We start from the raw sequence: 13,670 nt of genomic DNA on the forward strand, positions 1-13,670 counted from the left end.
CAACACCACCAAAAATCCCCAAACTAAAAACCTACAGCTAACATCATATTAATGGTGAAACAAAAGAAGGTAAAAAAGAAAAGAGAAGAAAGAACAAATAGGACAAGCAGAAAACAACAAGATGGTAGATTTACACCCAACCACATAGCTGGGTGTAGTGGCTCTGCACCTGTAATCCCAGTTACTTTGGAAGCTGAGGTGGGAGGATCACTTGAGCCCAGGAATTTGAGGCTGCAGTGAGCTATGATCATGTCAAGGCACTCCAGCCTGGGCAACAGGGTGAGACCATGTCTCAAAAAAACCCAAAAAACCCACAAAAACCCAATCATATGAATAAACACATAAAATGTAAATGATCTAAATATACAAATTAAAAAGCAGAAATTGTCAGATTCGATAAAAGAACAAGATCCAACTAAATGCCACATACAAGAAACCATTTTAAATATAAAGAAAGTAAAAGAATGAAAAAGAAATATCATGATCATTTTAATGAGAATAAAGTTGGAGTGGCTATATTAATATCAGATAAAGTAGATATCAGAGAAAAACTATAGAGAATATTGTCAGGGATAAAAAAAGTTCAGTTAATAATGATAAAGGGATCAAATCATCAAGATAATATAATGACCCTAAAGGTTAATGTGCCTAATAACAGAGCTTCAAAATACATGAAGGAAAAACTGATACAACTGTAAGGTGAAATAGAAAAACCACAATTACAGTCATAGACTTTAATACCCTTCTCTCAGTAACTGACAGAACAAGTAGAATGAAAATAATTATAAATATAGAAGGCTTTAATGACACTATCAACCAAAATGACTTAATATTTACAGAACACTCCATGAACAGCAGCAGAATACATATTCTTTTTTTTTAATATTTATATTTTATTTTTTATTTATTTATTTTTGAGACAGTCTCACTCTGTTGCCCTGGCTAGAGTGAGTGCTGCGCAGCAGAATATATATTCTTTTTAAGTGAACATGAAATATTTACTAAGATATATCATATTTGGGTCATAGAACAACCCTGGCTTAATAATAATACATTTAAAATAATTTAAACCATACAAAATTTGTTTTCTGACCACAATGATATCATAAATCAATAACAGAAAAAGAGCTGGAAATTCTCCTAAATAATTGAAAATGAAATAACAAACTTTTAAACCATGAATCAAAGAAAAAAAGTCAAAAGAAATATTATTAAGTAGCCTGAACTGAATGAAAATGAAAAAACAACATAATGAAAATTTGTGAGATGCCACTAAGCAGCACTTAGGAAGATGCATTGAACTAAATGCTGTATTAGAAAAGAAAAAAAATTTCAAATTAATTATCTCAGCTTAAAAAACTAGGCAAAAATTAAACTTCCAACTGAAGAAACTAGAAAAAAGAAGAGGGAATAAAATCGAAGTAATTAGAACAAAAGAGATAATAAAATTCAGAGTGGGCAGGGCACTGTGGCTGATGCCTATAATCCTAGCACTCTCGGAGGCCAAGGTGGGAGGATTGCTTGAGATCAGGAGTTCAAGACCAACCTGAGCAAGAGAGAACCCTGTCTCTACCAAAAACAGAAAAATTAGCTGGGTGTCCTGGCATGCTCCTGTGGTCCCAGCTACTCAGGAGGCTGAGGCAGGAGGATCACTTGAGCCCAGGAGTTTGAGGTTGCTGTGAGCTATGATGATGCCATGGTATTCTAGCCCGGGTGACAGAGTGAGACCCTGTCAATCAATCAATCAATCAATAAAGTTAAATTTTTAGGGAAAAAAGAGAGAAGACACAAATTAGCAACAGGCGACATCATTACAAATTCTAGGCGGGGCATGGTGGCTTACCCTTGTAATCTTAGCACTCTGGGAGGCCAAGGTGGGGAAGATCATTTGACATTAAGAGTTTGAATATGAGCAAGAGGGAGACCCTTGTTTCTACTAAAAACAAAAAAAATTAGCCAGGCATGGTAGTGCACACCTGCAGTCCCAATTACTTGGGAGGCTGAGGCAGGAGGATCACTTTAGCCCAGGAGTTTGAGGTTGCTGTGAGCTAGGCTGATGCCATGGCACTCTAGCATGGGCAACAGAGACTCTGTCTTTAAAAAAGAAACAAAAATAAAAAAATAAAAAAACAAATTCTACAGATATTAATTGATTAACAATGGAATATTATAAACTTTATGCCAATAAGTTTGACAATTTGGATGAAATAAATGCATTCTTGCAAAATATAAACTACCAAAGCTCATATAAGAAGATACACATAACCTAAACAGCTTGATAACTATTAGAGCAATTAAATTTGTAGTAAAACAAAACAAAACAAAACAAAAAAATCCAAAAAACCTTTCCCACAAAGAAAGGTCCAGATGGCTTCACTGGTGAATCTACTAAATGTCTAAAGAGGAAATAATACTGATTTTTTTCCCCTAGGATATAGATCCTGAAAATAATACTAATTTTATATAAACTCTTTATGTAAAATTGGAAAGGAAAAAATACTTCCCAATTCATTCTGAGGCCAGCATTACCTTGATACCCACCAAAGACATCATAATGAAAAAAAAATAACATCAATATCCTTCATTGAACAAAGATGAGGGATATTGTTTTGATACTGTCTTTGATATACTAAAAACAAAATTTTAGCATATCAAATCCAATAATATATAAAAAGCAGACTGCATTATGATATACTGAGATTTATTCCAGGAATGCAAGACTAGCTTAACATTTGAAAATCAATCAATTAATTCAACATAGTAATGGAATACAAAAGAAGAAACTAAAAGAGAAAAAAACTAAAAAGAAAAATATGATCATCTCAATAGCTGCAGGAAAAAACCTTTGAAAATCCAACATTAATTCCTGATAAAATCTCTTAGGAAATAAAGAATATAAAGGAATTTCTTTATGAATCAAGAGGCTCAACACCACCAAAAATCCCCAAACTAAAAACCTACAGCTAATATCATATTAATGGTGAAATACTGAGTATTTTCCTCCTAGCATCAGGAACAAGGCAAGGATGTCCATTCTTACCACTCCAACATTGTATTAAAGGGTGTAACTGTTGGGTTTGGGATTTGATTTTACCTTATATATTAATACAACCTAGTAAGTTAGTTGTTACTATTTTGTGGACGCTAGCATTTAAGACATGAGGCTCCTGGGTCAAAGACAAAGGACTTTATTATTCACGGCGCAGCAAGAAGTATGTGCATTGGCTCATGGTACTCAGGGAATAGTCAAACTCATAGCTACGACTTTTTCCTTTTTTAACAGTGAAAGGGTACAAACCAAAACCACCAAAGGGAAAAAGTCCCTTAGGATCAAGTCAGGAGAAAACCAGGTGCAAGTTTCCAAGAACTCTCTATAAGTAGTGTCACACAGGACATGTTTAAATCCTTTGATGAGTTGTGATAACATGTATGAAATGTTGTCTACCAGGGAAATTCACTGAAGACTTAGAGCTCTGCCTGGCACGTACCAAAATGCCAGACTCTCGGAAGGAAAGCAGGTGTTCCGTATAAACCATATTGTTTGCACGAACAGTTCAGGCACTGTGAGCTATTCTTATCTCTCGGAGAGTGGTGGGAACACTCCTAAAATCCAGCTTCCCAGGTGCCAGCTAAGGGTCAATCTTGTAAGTAGGCTTTACTAAGGATAGTCATCCTTTTCTGCACAGGGATATATTGAAAATATTCTTACTGTTTGATTAAAAAAACTCATTTTCAAGATATTTTTTGGCAAATAGTATGAAATGGAGGAAAGTTATAAACACTAAGAGGTTATCATAATATTGTTTAAATTAGTAAAAAATGGAAACAAAGTATCTAAAAATTGTGGAATGGTTCAGTAAATTAGAGGACAGTAGTGTGAAGAAATATAAAATAGTGATTAAAATTATACATTTGGAGACTTTAAATGACAAAAATGATTATGCTGGGAAGTAAATCAATACATAAAATGTTACATAAAATAATAACTCAAAACTGAGAGAAATATAGAATAAAATCTAAAAAAAATTCTAAAGTATAATCACGATTCATTTCTGGGGATGGGTATATAACATTTTTCTTTTCCTCTTGACCTTTTTCTGTCTTTTCGATTTTTATTTAATAAACATGTGTTTACTTTTCTAATAAGAAAATAAGTTATCATAATAATATAATTATGTTTGAAAGATCTTAGCTATATAGGTCTGTGGATCCAAAGTCAAAATTAGTGAGTACAGTGAGTAACATGAGTACAATGTATAAAACAGAGCTTAACTGAGGAACTCTTAGAATGGCAAATGACCATTAAAATGCAATTTTTTTCTAATTAACATTTCTCTTTCTTCAATTAGCTAACATTAAAAAAACAGAGGGAGGGGAAATATTTTCTTATAAACACTAAAGAAAACACAATGGCTAATTTTGACTATAAGGAAGAAATGGTTTACAAACTAGCAAATGCAAAAATAAAAATAGTTTTCAATGGATAGAACAAAGGATGAATTTCCTAAGTTACTTTGTATGTTTACATGATCACAATTTGCCTACAGTTCTTAAGTATTAGCATTAATAATATAAGTCATATAAATTTGCATAGCTTTAAGGAGAATTAGGTAATTAATCTATAAACTTCTTTCGGAGAAAGTGATTTCTACCGTATCCAGTTCCAATTCCCCTCCGTTTGCTTTAATACATCTGCTCTATCACATATATGCTACTTCACAGAAAGCTATTTTCCTACTACCCAGATTCTCTATCGCTGCATTAAGTCGCCATATATAAAGACTGCTATTGTATCCTCTTATCCCTAGAGAGATGAAATGGTTTGCAGCTTCTTTTAAATCACAAAGCAATTTTTTGTGTGTACTGAATTGGCCCAAGGCTACAGAGGTTGTGCAACAGATCCACAGAGGCAGCCTCCCTCCCCACATGACCTCCACTCGTGGCTGCTTCCCAGTCATGCCAGAACATGAAAACCTTGTGGGCACTCCACGTGGGGGCAGTTGCTCTCTGCATCTGATGTGATTCTTGAGCTAAGTTTGAAATGCTAAATTCTGAAAAGCCATTGCAATGGCAAAAACACTCAGGAAAAAAAAGAAGCCAAAATTTTTCTGGTTAGGAAGGGAAATGTGGTTAACCAAAATCGGACCTGGGCGCAAATGGAGACAAGAAGCACTCCCACTGTTGTGGCTCAACTATGCATTTTTATTTCCATTATTAAAAAAGAATAGCTCTTTAAATAGTCTGACTATCTTCAGAAATTTAGCTGCTTAAAAAACAGCTATGTTTGGGGAGGTAGTGAGGAAAGAGGACAGATGAACAAAGCATCGCCATAGATGCTCTTCATTAGAGTTTATTAGCTAATGAAAGTCAGCAATTGGTGCTTGCTAAGTACTATCAATTGTCCTTCAAAGACTTTGCTGCTTCCTTTTTTTATCTTTCCCAGGAAGAAACATTAAAAGTATTAGAAAAAGCATGGTATTCGGAGTCAAAAACAACCTAGGTTCAGATGACACTGTCGTTTGAAATGATTAAAAAATTAAAACATTAAAACATTAAAAAATGATTTTCAGACACTAGGCTTTCCTGCCATTTGTCATCTCTGAATTTCAAGCTTTTCCTTTATAAAATGGGAATACTAACAACTATCACCCTTTTCATAGGTGATTATGTACAAAGAAAATATAAGCAAACTGTAAAGTGTTATGTAAGCATTTATTATGGTTGTTGCTGTTAGGTCTGCCTGACATTGAGAAAGTCCTTAATAAATGTTCACAAAATTATTAATGAACTGATCTAATTATAGTGGACAAATGGTAAGAGTAGATAAATTAAGAACCTTGAAACCAACAATAACACTTTCACATAAAAATTAACAGATATTTAACTATAAAATATTAATATCCTATATGGAACTAAGTTGAACACCCTGGAAATATCCCAGAAGAAAACAATGCCTCCACTGCCAGAACAGGTCACTGCAATCATCATATGGTGGGATCTCAGGGATGGCACACGGATGCTACCAAATCAGCCTTCATTAAGGTACAGAGACAGTAGAATAGGGGTTAAGTGCCAGGGCTCTTGAGTTCAAATTCCAGGTAACAAGTTTTGTGACCTTGGGAAAATTACTTAATCTTTTCTAAAACTCAGTTTTCACATCTGTAAAATGGGGATAGCAGTAGTACCTATCTCTCAGGATTTCCGTGAAGATTAAATGAATACAGGCAAATCACTTACTCTAGTGTTATTTGCTTAGCTATCATCACCTTCATCAACAATATATACAAGGTGACTTTTTATGAGTGGACCTAGACCAGAAGTCACCCATTTCATAATCTGATATTAATTTTCAGCTATAGTAGTGAACCACATATTTGAAAAATCCCACAAAGAGTGTCCACTGTGGTCATATATCCTGTTAGGTCCCCACATACCCATATGCTGCTTAGGTGAGGTTAGACATGCCTCCTTGGAAATGTGGTTCCCTGAACCAAATGTTAGCAGATGTCCAAGGTATAATTCTTCATATTTTACTAACTGCTCTTTGAACCATCCTGAGTCCCTAGGTTATACTTTCAGGTTTTAAATTTCTTATCTAAGTTGCTCATGCCCTATGATTCACTTCTAGTAAAATTTGTCTTTCTTTTTTTCAAATGAAAATGTCAAAAAGCTTAAGGTGTGCACACATGCATACTTTTTCTAATCTGCGGTGAGTGAAATCTTGCTAAAGAAGTTAGAATAATGAAACACTAAGATAGGAGTCCCTCATAATAGTATCTACCATGTTAAATGATGGTGGTGGTCAATGAAGCAATTACTTCACATCTAATATCCTACTGAAATTAAATAACTGCATTTTAAGGAAATAAAACCTAACCTTTCTTGAGATGTCCTGCTAAATGAGTCAAAAAACCTTAATTCTAGACCTATAAAATTAATCAAAATAATCCAACTATGCAACCATCCTACTTCTTATCATAGAGAATCTAATAATGCAGTACATTCAGGCTCTTGGATATAAAATACTTTCCTCCCCTACCACCTCAACAGACATCCTCTTGGGATCATAGTCCACTCTTCCGGGACATGGAGAGCCCCTTCCTCTGGGGAAAGGGTGGGCCCAGCTGCCTCGGCAGGAGCTGCTCCTTCAGCCTGCCTTGCCTGCCTGTGACAGCGCTACTTGCTAGCCAGAAGCATCCGGTGTCTGCTGGGCTGCTGCAGATTGAACAGACTGTGAATCCAGCCAGAGGATAAGAGGTTGTTTTAATTGGCTAAATCTGCTATGTACTAAGCGTATGGCTATGAATTTGTAGCCAAAACACTACTCTAAAAAAAAAAAATGTCATGTACAATTTAAACACAAAACAAGAATGACATTTCCGTTCAATTCTAGTGTTGCTGCAAGGGTTTTTAACCTAACATTTTATAATGACTCTGAAATCCTTTACCTTTGCTGAAGTAGAATTTTCATGGTATACTCCTTGTACCAAGTCCATAAGAGCACTTGCTAGAAGTTCCACAACCTAAAAAAGCAAGAAGAAAAATTAAAAGAAAGAATTTGAAAATTTATCCCCATTTTTACCTCAGAATGCTTCAGAAGGCTTAGTAGCAAAGCAGGATTTGTGCTAGAAAAAACGGGGCTGTGTGCAAAGATCCTGGCAAATGGCACTGCCCACCTAGGTATTAAAGCTGTGATCCCATTTTTTTTAGTCACAATTCAAGCTGAAAAAAAATCTTATAAGCACAGCATTTAACTTTCATATATATGAAAATCCAGTATTAGCCATTTTGAACATAAGCTTAAATTTCAGATAACTAATGTAATCTTAATTCAATTTATTTTCTGCATGTTTATTTCTGTCAGGTGGATACTTTTTCAGTATCCCCATTCTGGGAGCCATTACAATGCTAATTTTCATACTTAATACAGAAAGAAAAGCAAAAGCAAGAGAATGGTTAACTTTTCAAATGTGCTCATTCTGTTGTACTTAAAATGCACTGTGGATATACTTGCTGTAGGGCCCCTGGGTCAAATATAGCATAAACATTGAAAATTTTTACTGAACTGCAATACTGAAAATCATATTCATAAAACATGTATTATTTTCAAGGCTCAGACTATTTTTTAAAAAAATCAAGCAAAATCAAAAGCTTTGAACTTGTTACAGAATATAAAACAAGCAGAAAACAGTAAATAGTCTCTTTGGAACTATTGTACAATTTAGAGTAGTTTGCATAAAGCATCTTAATTCAAGAAGATAAAATAGTGGTGTTTATGATAATGTTTAATGCAGCCATTTCAAATACGAATTCCTCAAGGCAACCCCATCTGCCTCTTACGAGTCTTAATATCTTGTATATTTAACTTCCTATGTTATGCAGTCCTGTATCAGATTTCCACTCTTTCCTTCCTAAAATTTAGCTGAGTTCTGATTGAATTAAAGGATTTTGTTTCAGCTTTTATCATTCTTGTAATTGAAGACATTATTAAGCCAAAGGATACAGACCCAAACAACAAGATACTTCAATCTCAGGTACCCTAGATTTAATAAACATTTTCTTAGAGGCAAATTACATTAATTTGTAGAAAGACTTGCTTTAAAATTTTAACACATGAGCATTTATCTCCACATTTATACTGCATAACACACACAGGGATGCTGATATGGAAATTTTGCTGATTAAAAGCATATTTTTTTCTAGCTCTGCAGATGGGTTAATTTGTAAGATCTATACAAAGTCTTTTTCTTTTTTTTAAATCACATTGTCCTTTAGGTAACCAAATACTTAAGAAATATTGTAGCAATATGAGCTGCAGAGGAACTGGAAGGACAATGATCCTACAGTGTTACCAGATGTGTTGAGTTATTTAAGTGGGGAAGAGAGAAAAATGAATGGATTTTTTTCCCCTGAAGGTATCAGATAAGCTCTATTCCCAAATCCAGAAGGATTGAGTATCACCAATAGGTCTATGAAAGACTGTAACTAAATGCACAGTATCAGATTGGATTACAGTTTATACAAGCAACATCCCAAGATCCCCCTGATGGCTGGACACATAATACAGATCAATCACTCACTAAGAAATGTTATGGTTTTGAAACAGTTTGAGCTCTGAGGCCAGCACTGGTAATGTGAAGAGGGATTTACAAAGAGAAAGTCTGACACTAAATGTCAAAATCATGGCAGGAACAGTGGATCTGGCTCTGGATAACCAGAGTGTTCCTTTACTTTCCTGAAATTCCAGACCAGGCAGAAGCAACAAAAACATTTTGTTCTCTGACTCTTTTTCTCTTAATGTAATTAACAAATATAGGCAGACCTGTACTTACAAGTTCCTAATTTATAAATGGCCTGTACTTACAAATGGCTCTACTTACTTGAATGTAATACACCTCCACAGCCAATGACAACCATTAAAAAGCTTTGGGGCTGGGTGCGGTGGCGCATGTCTGTAATCCTAGCACTCTGGGAGGCTAAGGCAGGAGGATTGCTTGTGCTCAGTAATTCGAGACCAGCCTGAGCAAGAGTGAGACCCCATCTCTACTAAAAATAGAAAAAATTAGCCAGGAGTGGTGGTGCATGCCTGTAGTCCCAGCTACTCAGAAGGCTGAGGCAGAAGGATTGCTTGAGCCCAGGAATTTGAGGTTGCTGTGAGCTAGACTGACGCCATGGCATTCTAGCCTGGGCAAAAGAGCAAGACTCTGTCTCAAAAAAAAAAGAAAGAGAGAAAACCAAGCTCAGTAAAATTAATGATTTGCCCCAAATCTGGCAACAAATATATCTGGCCTTGAGCTTTGTTTTTCTTCAACTATAAAATGAGAGGAGTTGCAAAAGATAATTCCTTTAGGTCCCTTCCAGCTCCACAACTCTGAGCTTTTAAAAAATGCAAATATTAGTATTTATAATTAGGCATGTAAACCTGGAAATTACTTGATCATAAACTTTGATGGAAAATCTTTGCTCATACTATCCACTTTTATCTGTTGTCTACACATGAACCTTTCCCTCTATCTCAATTCTACTGATTACTTTCTTTGTGAAACTTTTTGTATCCAATCCCCCTTTGCTTCTAATACCTAGAATTAAAATGAAACAACTTTCATTTTTTAAACCATTATGACTGGTAGCTCACTACACCAGCTGGCAAAGAAGTCCTAGTTGGGTCAATTAAAGGTGATGTTGCTGAGTTCTGGGTTTTTGTTTGTCTGTTTTAGAGATAGGGTCTTGCTGTGCTGCCCAGGCTGCAGTGCAGTGGCTCAATCATAGCTCACTGCAGGCTGGAACTCCGGGGTGGGTTCAAGCAATCCTCCCGCCTCAGCCTCCCGAGTAGCTGGGACTACAGGCATGCACCACAGTGCCTGGTTTGGTACAAGTTTTGGGTAGACGAAGGGCATAGTATAGAAACAAGATTACAGTGTTTTTTTTTAAATTGTGTGACCAAATATTTTGGAAGAAAGTATGTTTTAGTTCAACAACAGAAACACATGCAAAGGTTATTTTAACCAAAATCAAAGATCTCTGAAACACTGACTTGCTGCATTCTGAAGCATTGTTTCAGATGATAAAACAGTCACAATCAACATTAAATAGTTTTCTTTAGCCATCTGGAGAGCAACTAAATAAGAGACAACTTTCTTTATTTCTGCATTTCTGGCAATTCCGAGAATGGCAGTATTGCTTACCTACACATGCAAATGCAAAAATACTCTTCAATTTGGGTCATACATTTAAATATGACTCTACAGCAAATCATACACTATCCTTCAATCTTCTGAATAACACCTTAGATGCCAGTGAATCAGAAGTGGCAACCATTCACAGCGTCAGTGTTATGAGCTGGCTTCTGCTGCCACCTCCCTTGTTTTGGGAGAGACACAGGAAAGTAAATGAACAGTGTATATCCAATTTCTATTCTCAAGGAAATTGTTGATCTCTCCTACTTCAATCACCACGCTCTCATCAAAGATAAGGAATAGATAATAACCAGGTGCATCTGAACCTTAACCCAATTACAGATTTGATATAACTGACCTTTGCAATGAATTTCTTAAATGGTTAATTTACAGGAGAAATTTCAGCAATCTCAGGGGAATATATAATTGCTTCATTCTTTATCTTTTGGCAAGGGTAACTACAATTCAATGATTTTTTAAAAACTGAAAATCTATGACGAATACTCTTGCAAAGGGTGTTGTGATGACTATGCCCTGAGCTATAATAAATTCTCATCATAAAAAATAGACATTGAGAGGAGTAGGTGGTGGTAAGATAAAAACACCAACCCAAAAAATCCTCACATTGCTATACAAAGATGTCTGTAACATATTCGTAAGGAAAAAAAGCTGGTTACAAAACAGAAGTGGTATGATAGGAATTTTAAAAACAAAAATGAGGTCTATCTAAGTGTTTTTATATACAGAGGGAAAAGTCCAAAAGGAGAGACAAAATATTCATAATAATAATGTATAAGTGATAGATTCTGGATAATTTTGAATTTAAAAAATTTTCTTCAACTTTTCTGAGGGGTGAGGGGAAGCATACCTTGTTTTCAGTCTCAGAGAAGCTTCAAGCTAAGCTATGTCCACAAATTGATTTACGGAATATATCAGTCAATAGTCTCTGGACTAGCAAAAATAAGACCAGTAAGTGGAGTTAAGCATTCTGTGTAGGTTAAGCTGTGCCTCTCTCAATAATGGGATTCAGGAGTACTGTCAGCATTTGACAGATGGAATAGACTCAACAGAGTTGTAGATACTTAACTAGTGTACCAGACCACTCTAGTTTAAGCAAAGGAGCACCTATCCTACATTAAAAGTAAAATGCAACTAAATCTTTAGGGAAAATGGTAACTATAAACTAATGTGGCTCAATTAAAACTCAAATCAGCATAAGCTGAGTTGGCGTAATAAGGTAGTAAAGGTGTATTTTAATTCACTTTAAAAGGCTGCTGCATAAATTAATTTCCTTGGTATATAAAAACTGCCAAGGCCATTATCGATTTATAATATTCTCTCAAAAATTTGTCCTTGAAAGGTTATTTTAATGATGATTTTTACTACAGTGTGGAATGACAAAACAACATCTATCACTCTATTTAGGAGGCAGATGAACACGGAGCGCTTCAGCCTTTACTACTCTTAACAGCTGCTAGCAAAGGAAACTGCGTGTGCGCATGCATCTGCAGTACTGATGGCATTAATCACACACAAATTTATCGCACTCCTTCCTTCACGCCAAACAGCAATGCATGAAGTAGTAGCAAAGGTAAAACACCCTTGAGGAAGAACAAATTGGCATATACATCTTGGGAGGAACAAAAGATGGAGTTAGCCTAAACAGGTTTTTTCAAAGAGCTTTGGCATTTGAAGGGATATTGTCAAGATTTCTTTTTAGGCAACAGAAACTATTATTGGTGAAAACATCTTACAGAAAAATACTTTTTTAGAGAAAAGATGCTGAATAGGCTACTAATGGTAACCAGAGCAGTTAGCATCACTCTTTAGTTCCTCTTCATATAAATGAAGCACAGAGCATTTGAGAGGTGCATGTAACGGTGGAAAGATTTACATTATCAAGGTTAGATACACAGGGACTAAAGAGTAGCACCTTCCCATAGAGACCAATAATAACATCTAACATTTGTAAAGCACATTATCATTTCCCAACTGGGTTTAAGCAAACCATCTCATTCCAGGTGGATTCAGTCCCCAGTGCTCAGCCAGCACTTCCAGGCTGGCAGCCTCAGCGGAGAGGCGACCTCTGAAGAACACAGGGCGCAGAAGCAGTGGCCAAATGAAGGGTGAATCTACTCACCCACCACCTGGCCACACACTACCCAGATGAGCTCTATTCTGCATGCTGATTAATATAAATGAGTGGCTTTGATAAAGCCATCACTGAAATCTCTGAAAGAACAGCTCTCTCCACTTCTTCCCAGCCATTTCCTAGACAAAGACCAGGTTTAATGAGACAATGATGAAAGGTCTGTTGAAATAAACACACCACTAACAGGAGTTCTGGAGGATGCTTCTAACTCGGCTTTTTGAAAGGAGCTTTTTCAATGCTGCCAAATGTGTAAGGCCTTGCTTATTTGTGGGAGGGATGGCAATCTGTTCTACTGAGCTGGAAGTTCTTTCTGGCTAAGGGGGTAGAACAGAGAAATGGCACTACCAATAGGACAGGTGCAGCAAAAACTAAGCAAATTGATAATCTTAATTTTTAATTTAGAACAGCTGATACATTGGTTTCTAAACTAACTACTGGTAACATTTGTCAAAGAGGTTTCAGGAAAATTCACTGAACTAAACAAAAGTATAAAATTACAACTGATACAACTTGAAAGAAATAGGTCACAAGTTCAGGAAAATGGCTTGAATATGCTGTGTTGAGATTTAATTTTATATTGGTTAGTGCATTCATTCCATAAATGTTTGCTGATAGCTTACTATGTGCCTGGCACTGTACTAAGGATAGTTTCTTGATTATTTTGTCTTTCTTCATATGTCATGGCATTTTCAGGATCTGGTTGTATAGCGCAAATTTAGACTCTTTCCCACAATGCTTATAGGCCACAGTTATAAGGCACTACCAAAAAAGGTCTAAATCATAATTCCTTCATTCGATTAATATATATAAAGATGTTTGTGGTTCAAACACCACCAAGGAGC

The 13,670-nt window shown here is 35.7% G+C and overlaps 1 protein-coding gene across 1 annotated transcript in view; it reads right to left on the reverse strand.

Moving 5' to 3' along the window:
• Positions 1-13,670, reverse strand: part of PDSS2 (prenyl (decaprenyl) diphosphate synthase, subunit 2) — a 250,669-nt gene that overhangs the window by 74,054 nt on the left and 162,945 nt on the right. Inside the window, exon 4 of the mRNA XM_012651232.1 lies at positions 7,449-7,523. Coding sequence (XP_012506686.1) covers positions 7,449-7,523 — 75 coding nt within the window. The remainder of the gene's footprint in view (positions 1-7,448; positions 7,524-13,670) is intronic.

The sequence above is a fragment of the Propithecus coquereli genome, unplaced genomic scaffold (assembly GCF_000956105.1).
Source record: "Propithecus coquereli isolate 6110/MARCELLA unplaced genomic scaffold, Pcoq_1.0 Scaffold35, whole genome shotgun sequence".
Lineage (NCBI taxonomy): Eukaryota > Metazoa > Chordata > Mammalia > Primates > Indriidae > Propithecus > Propithecus coquereli.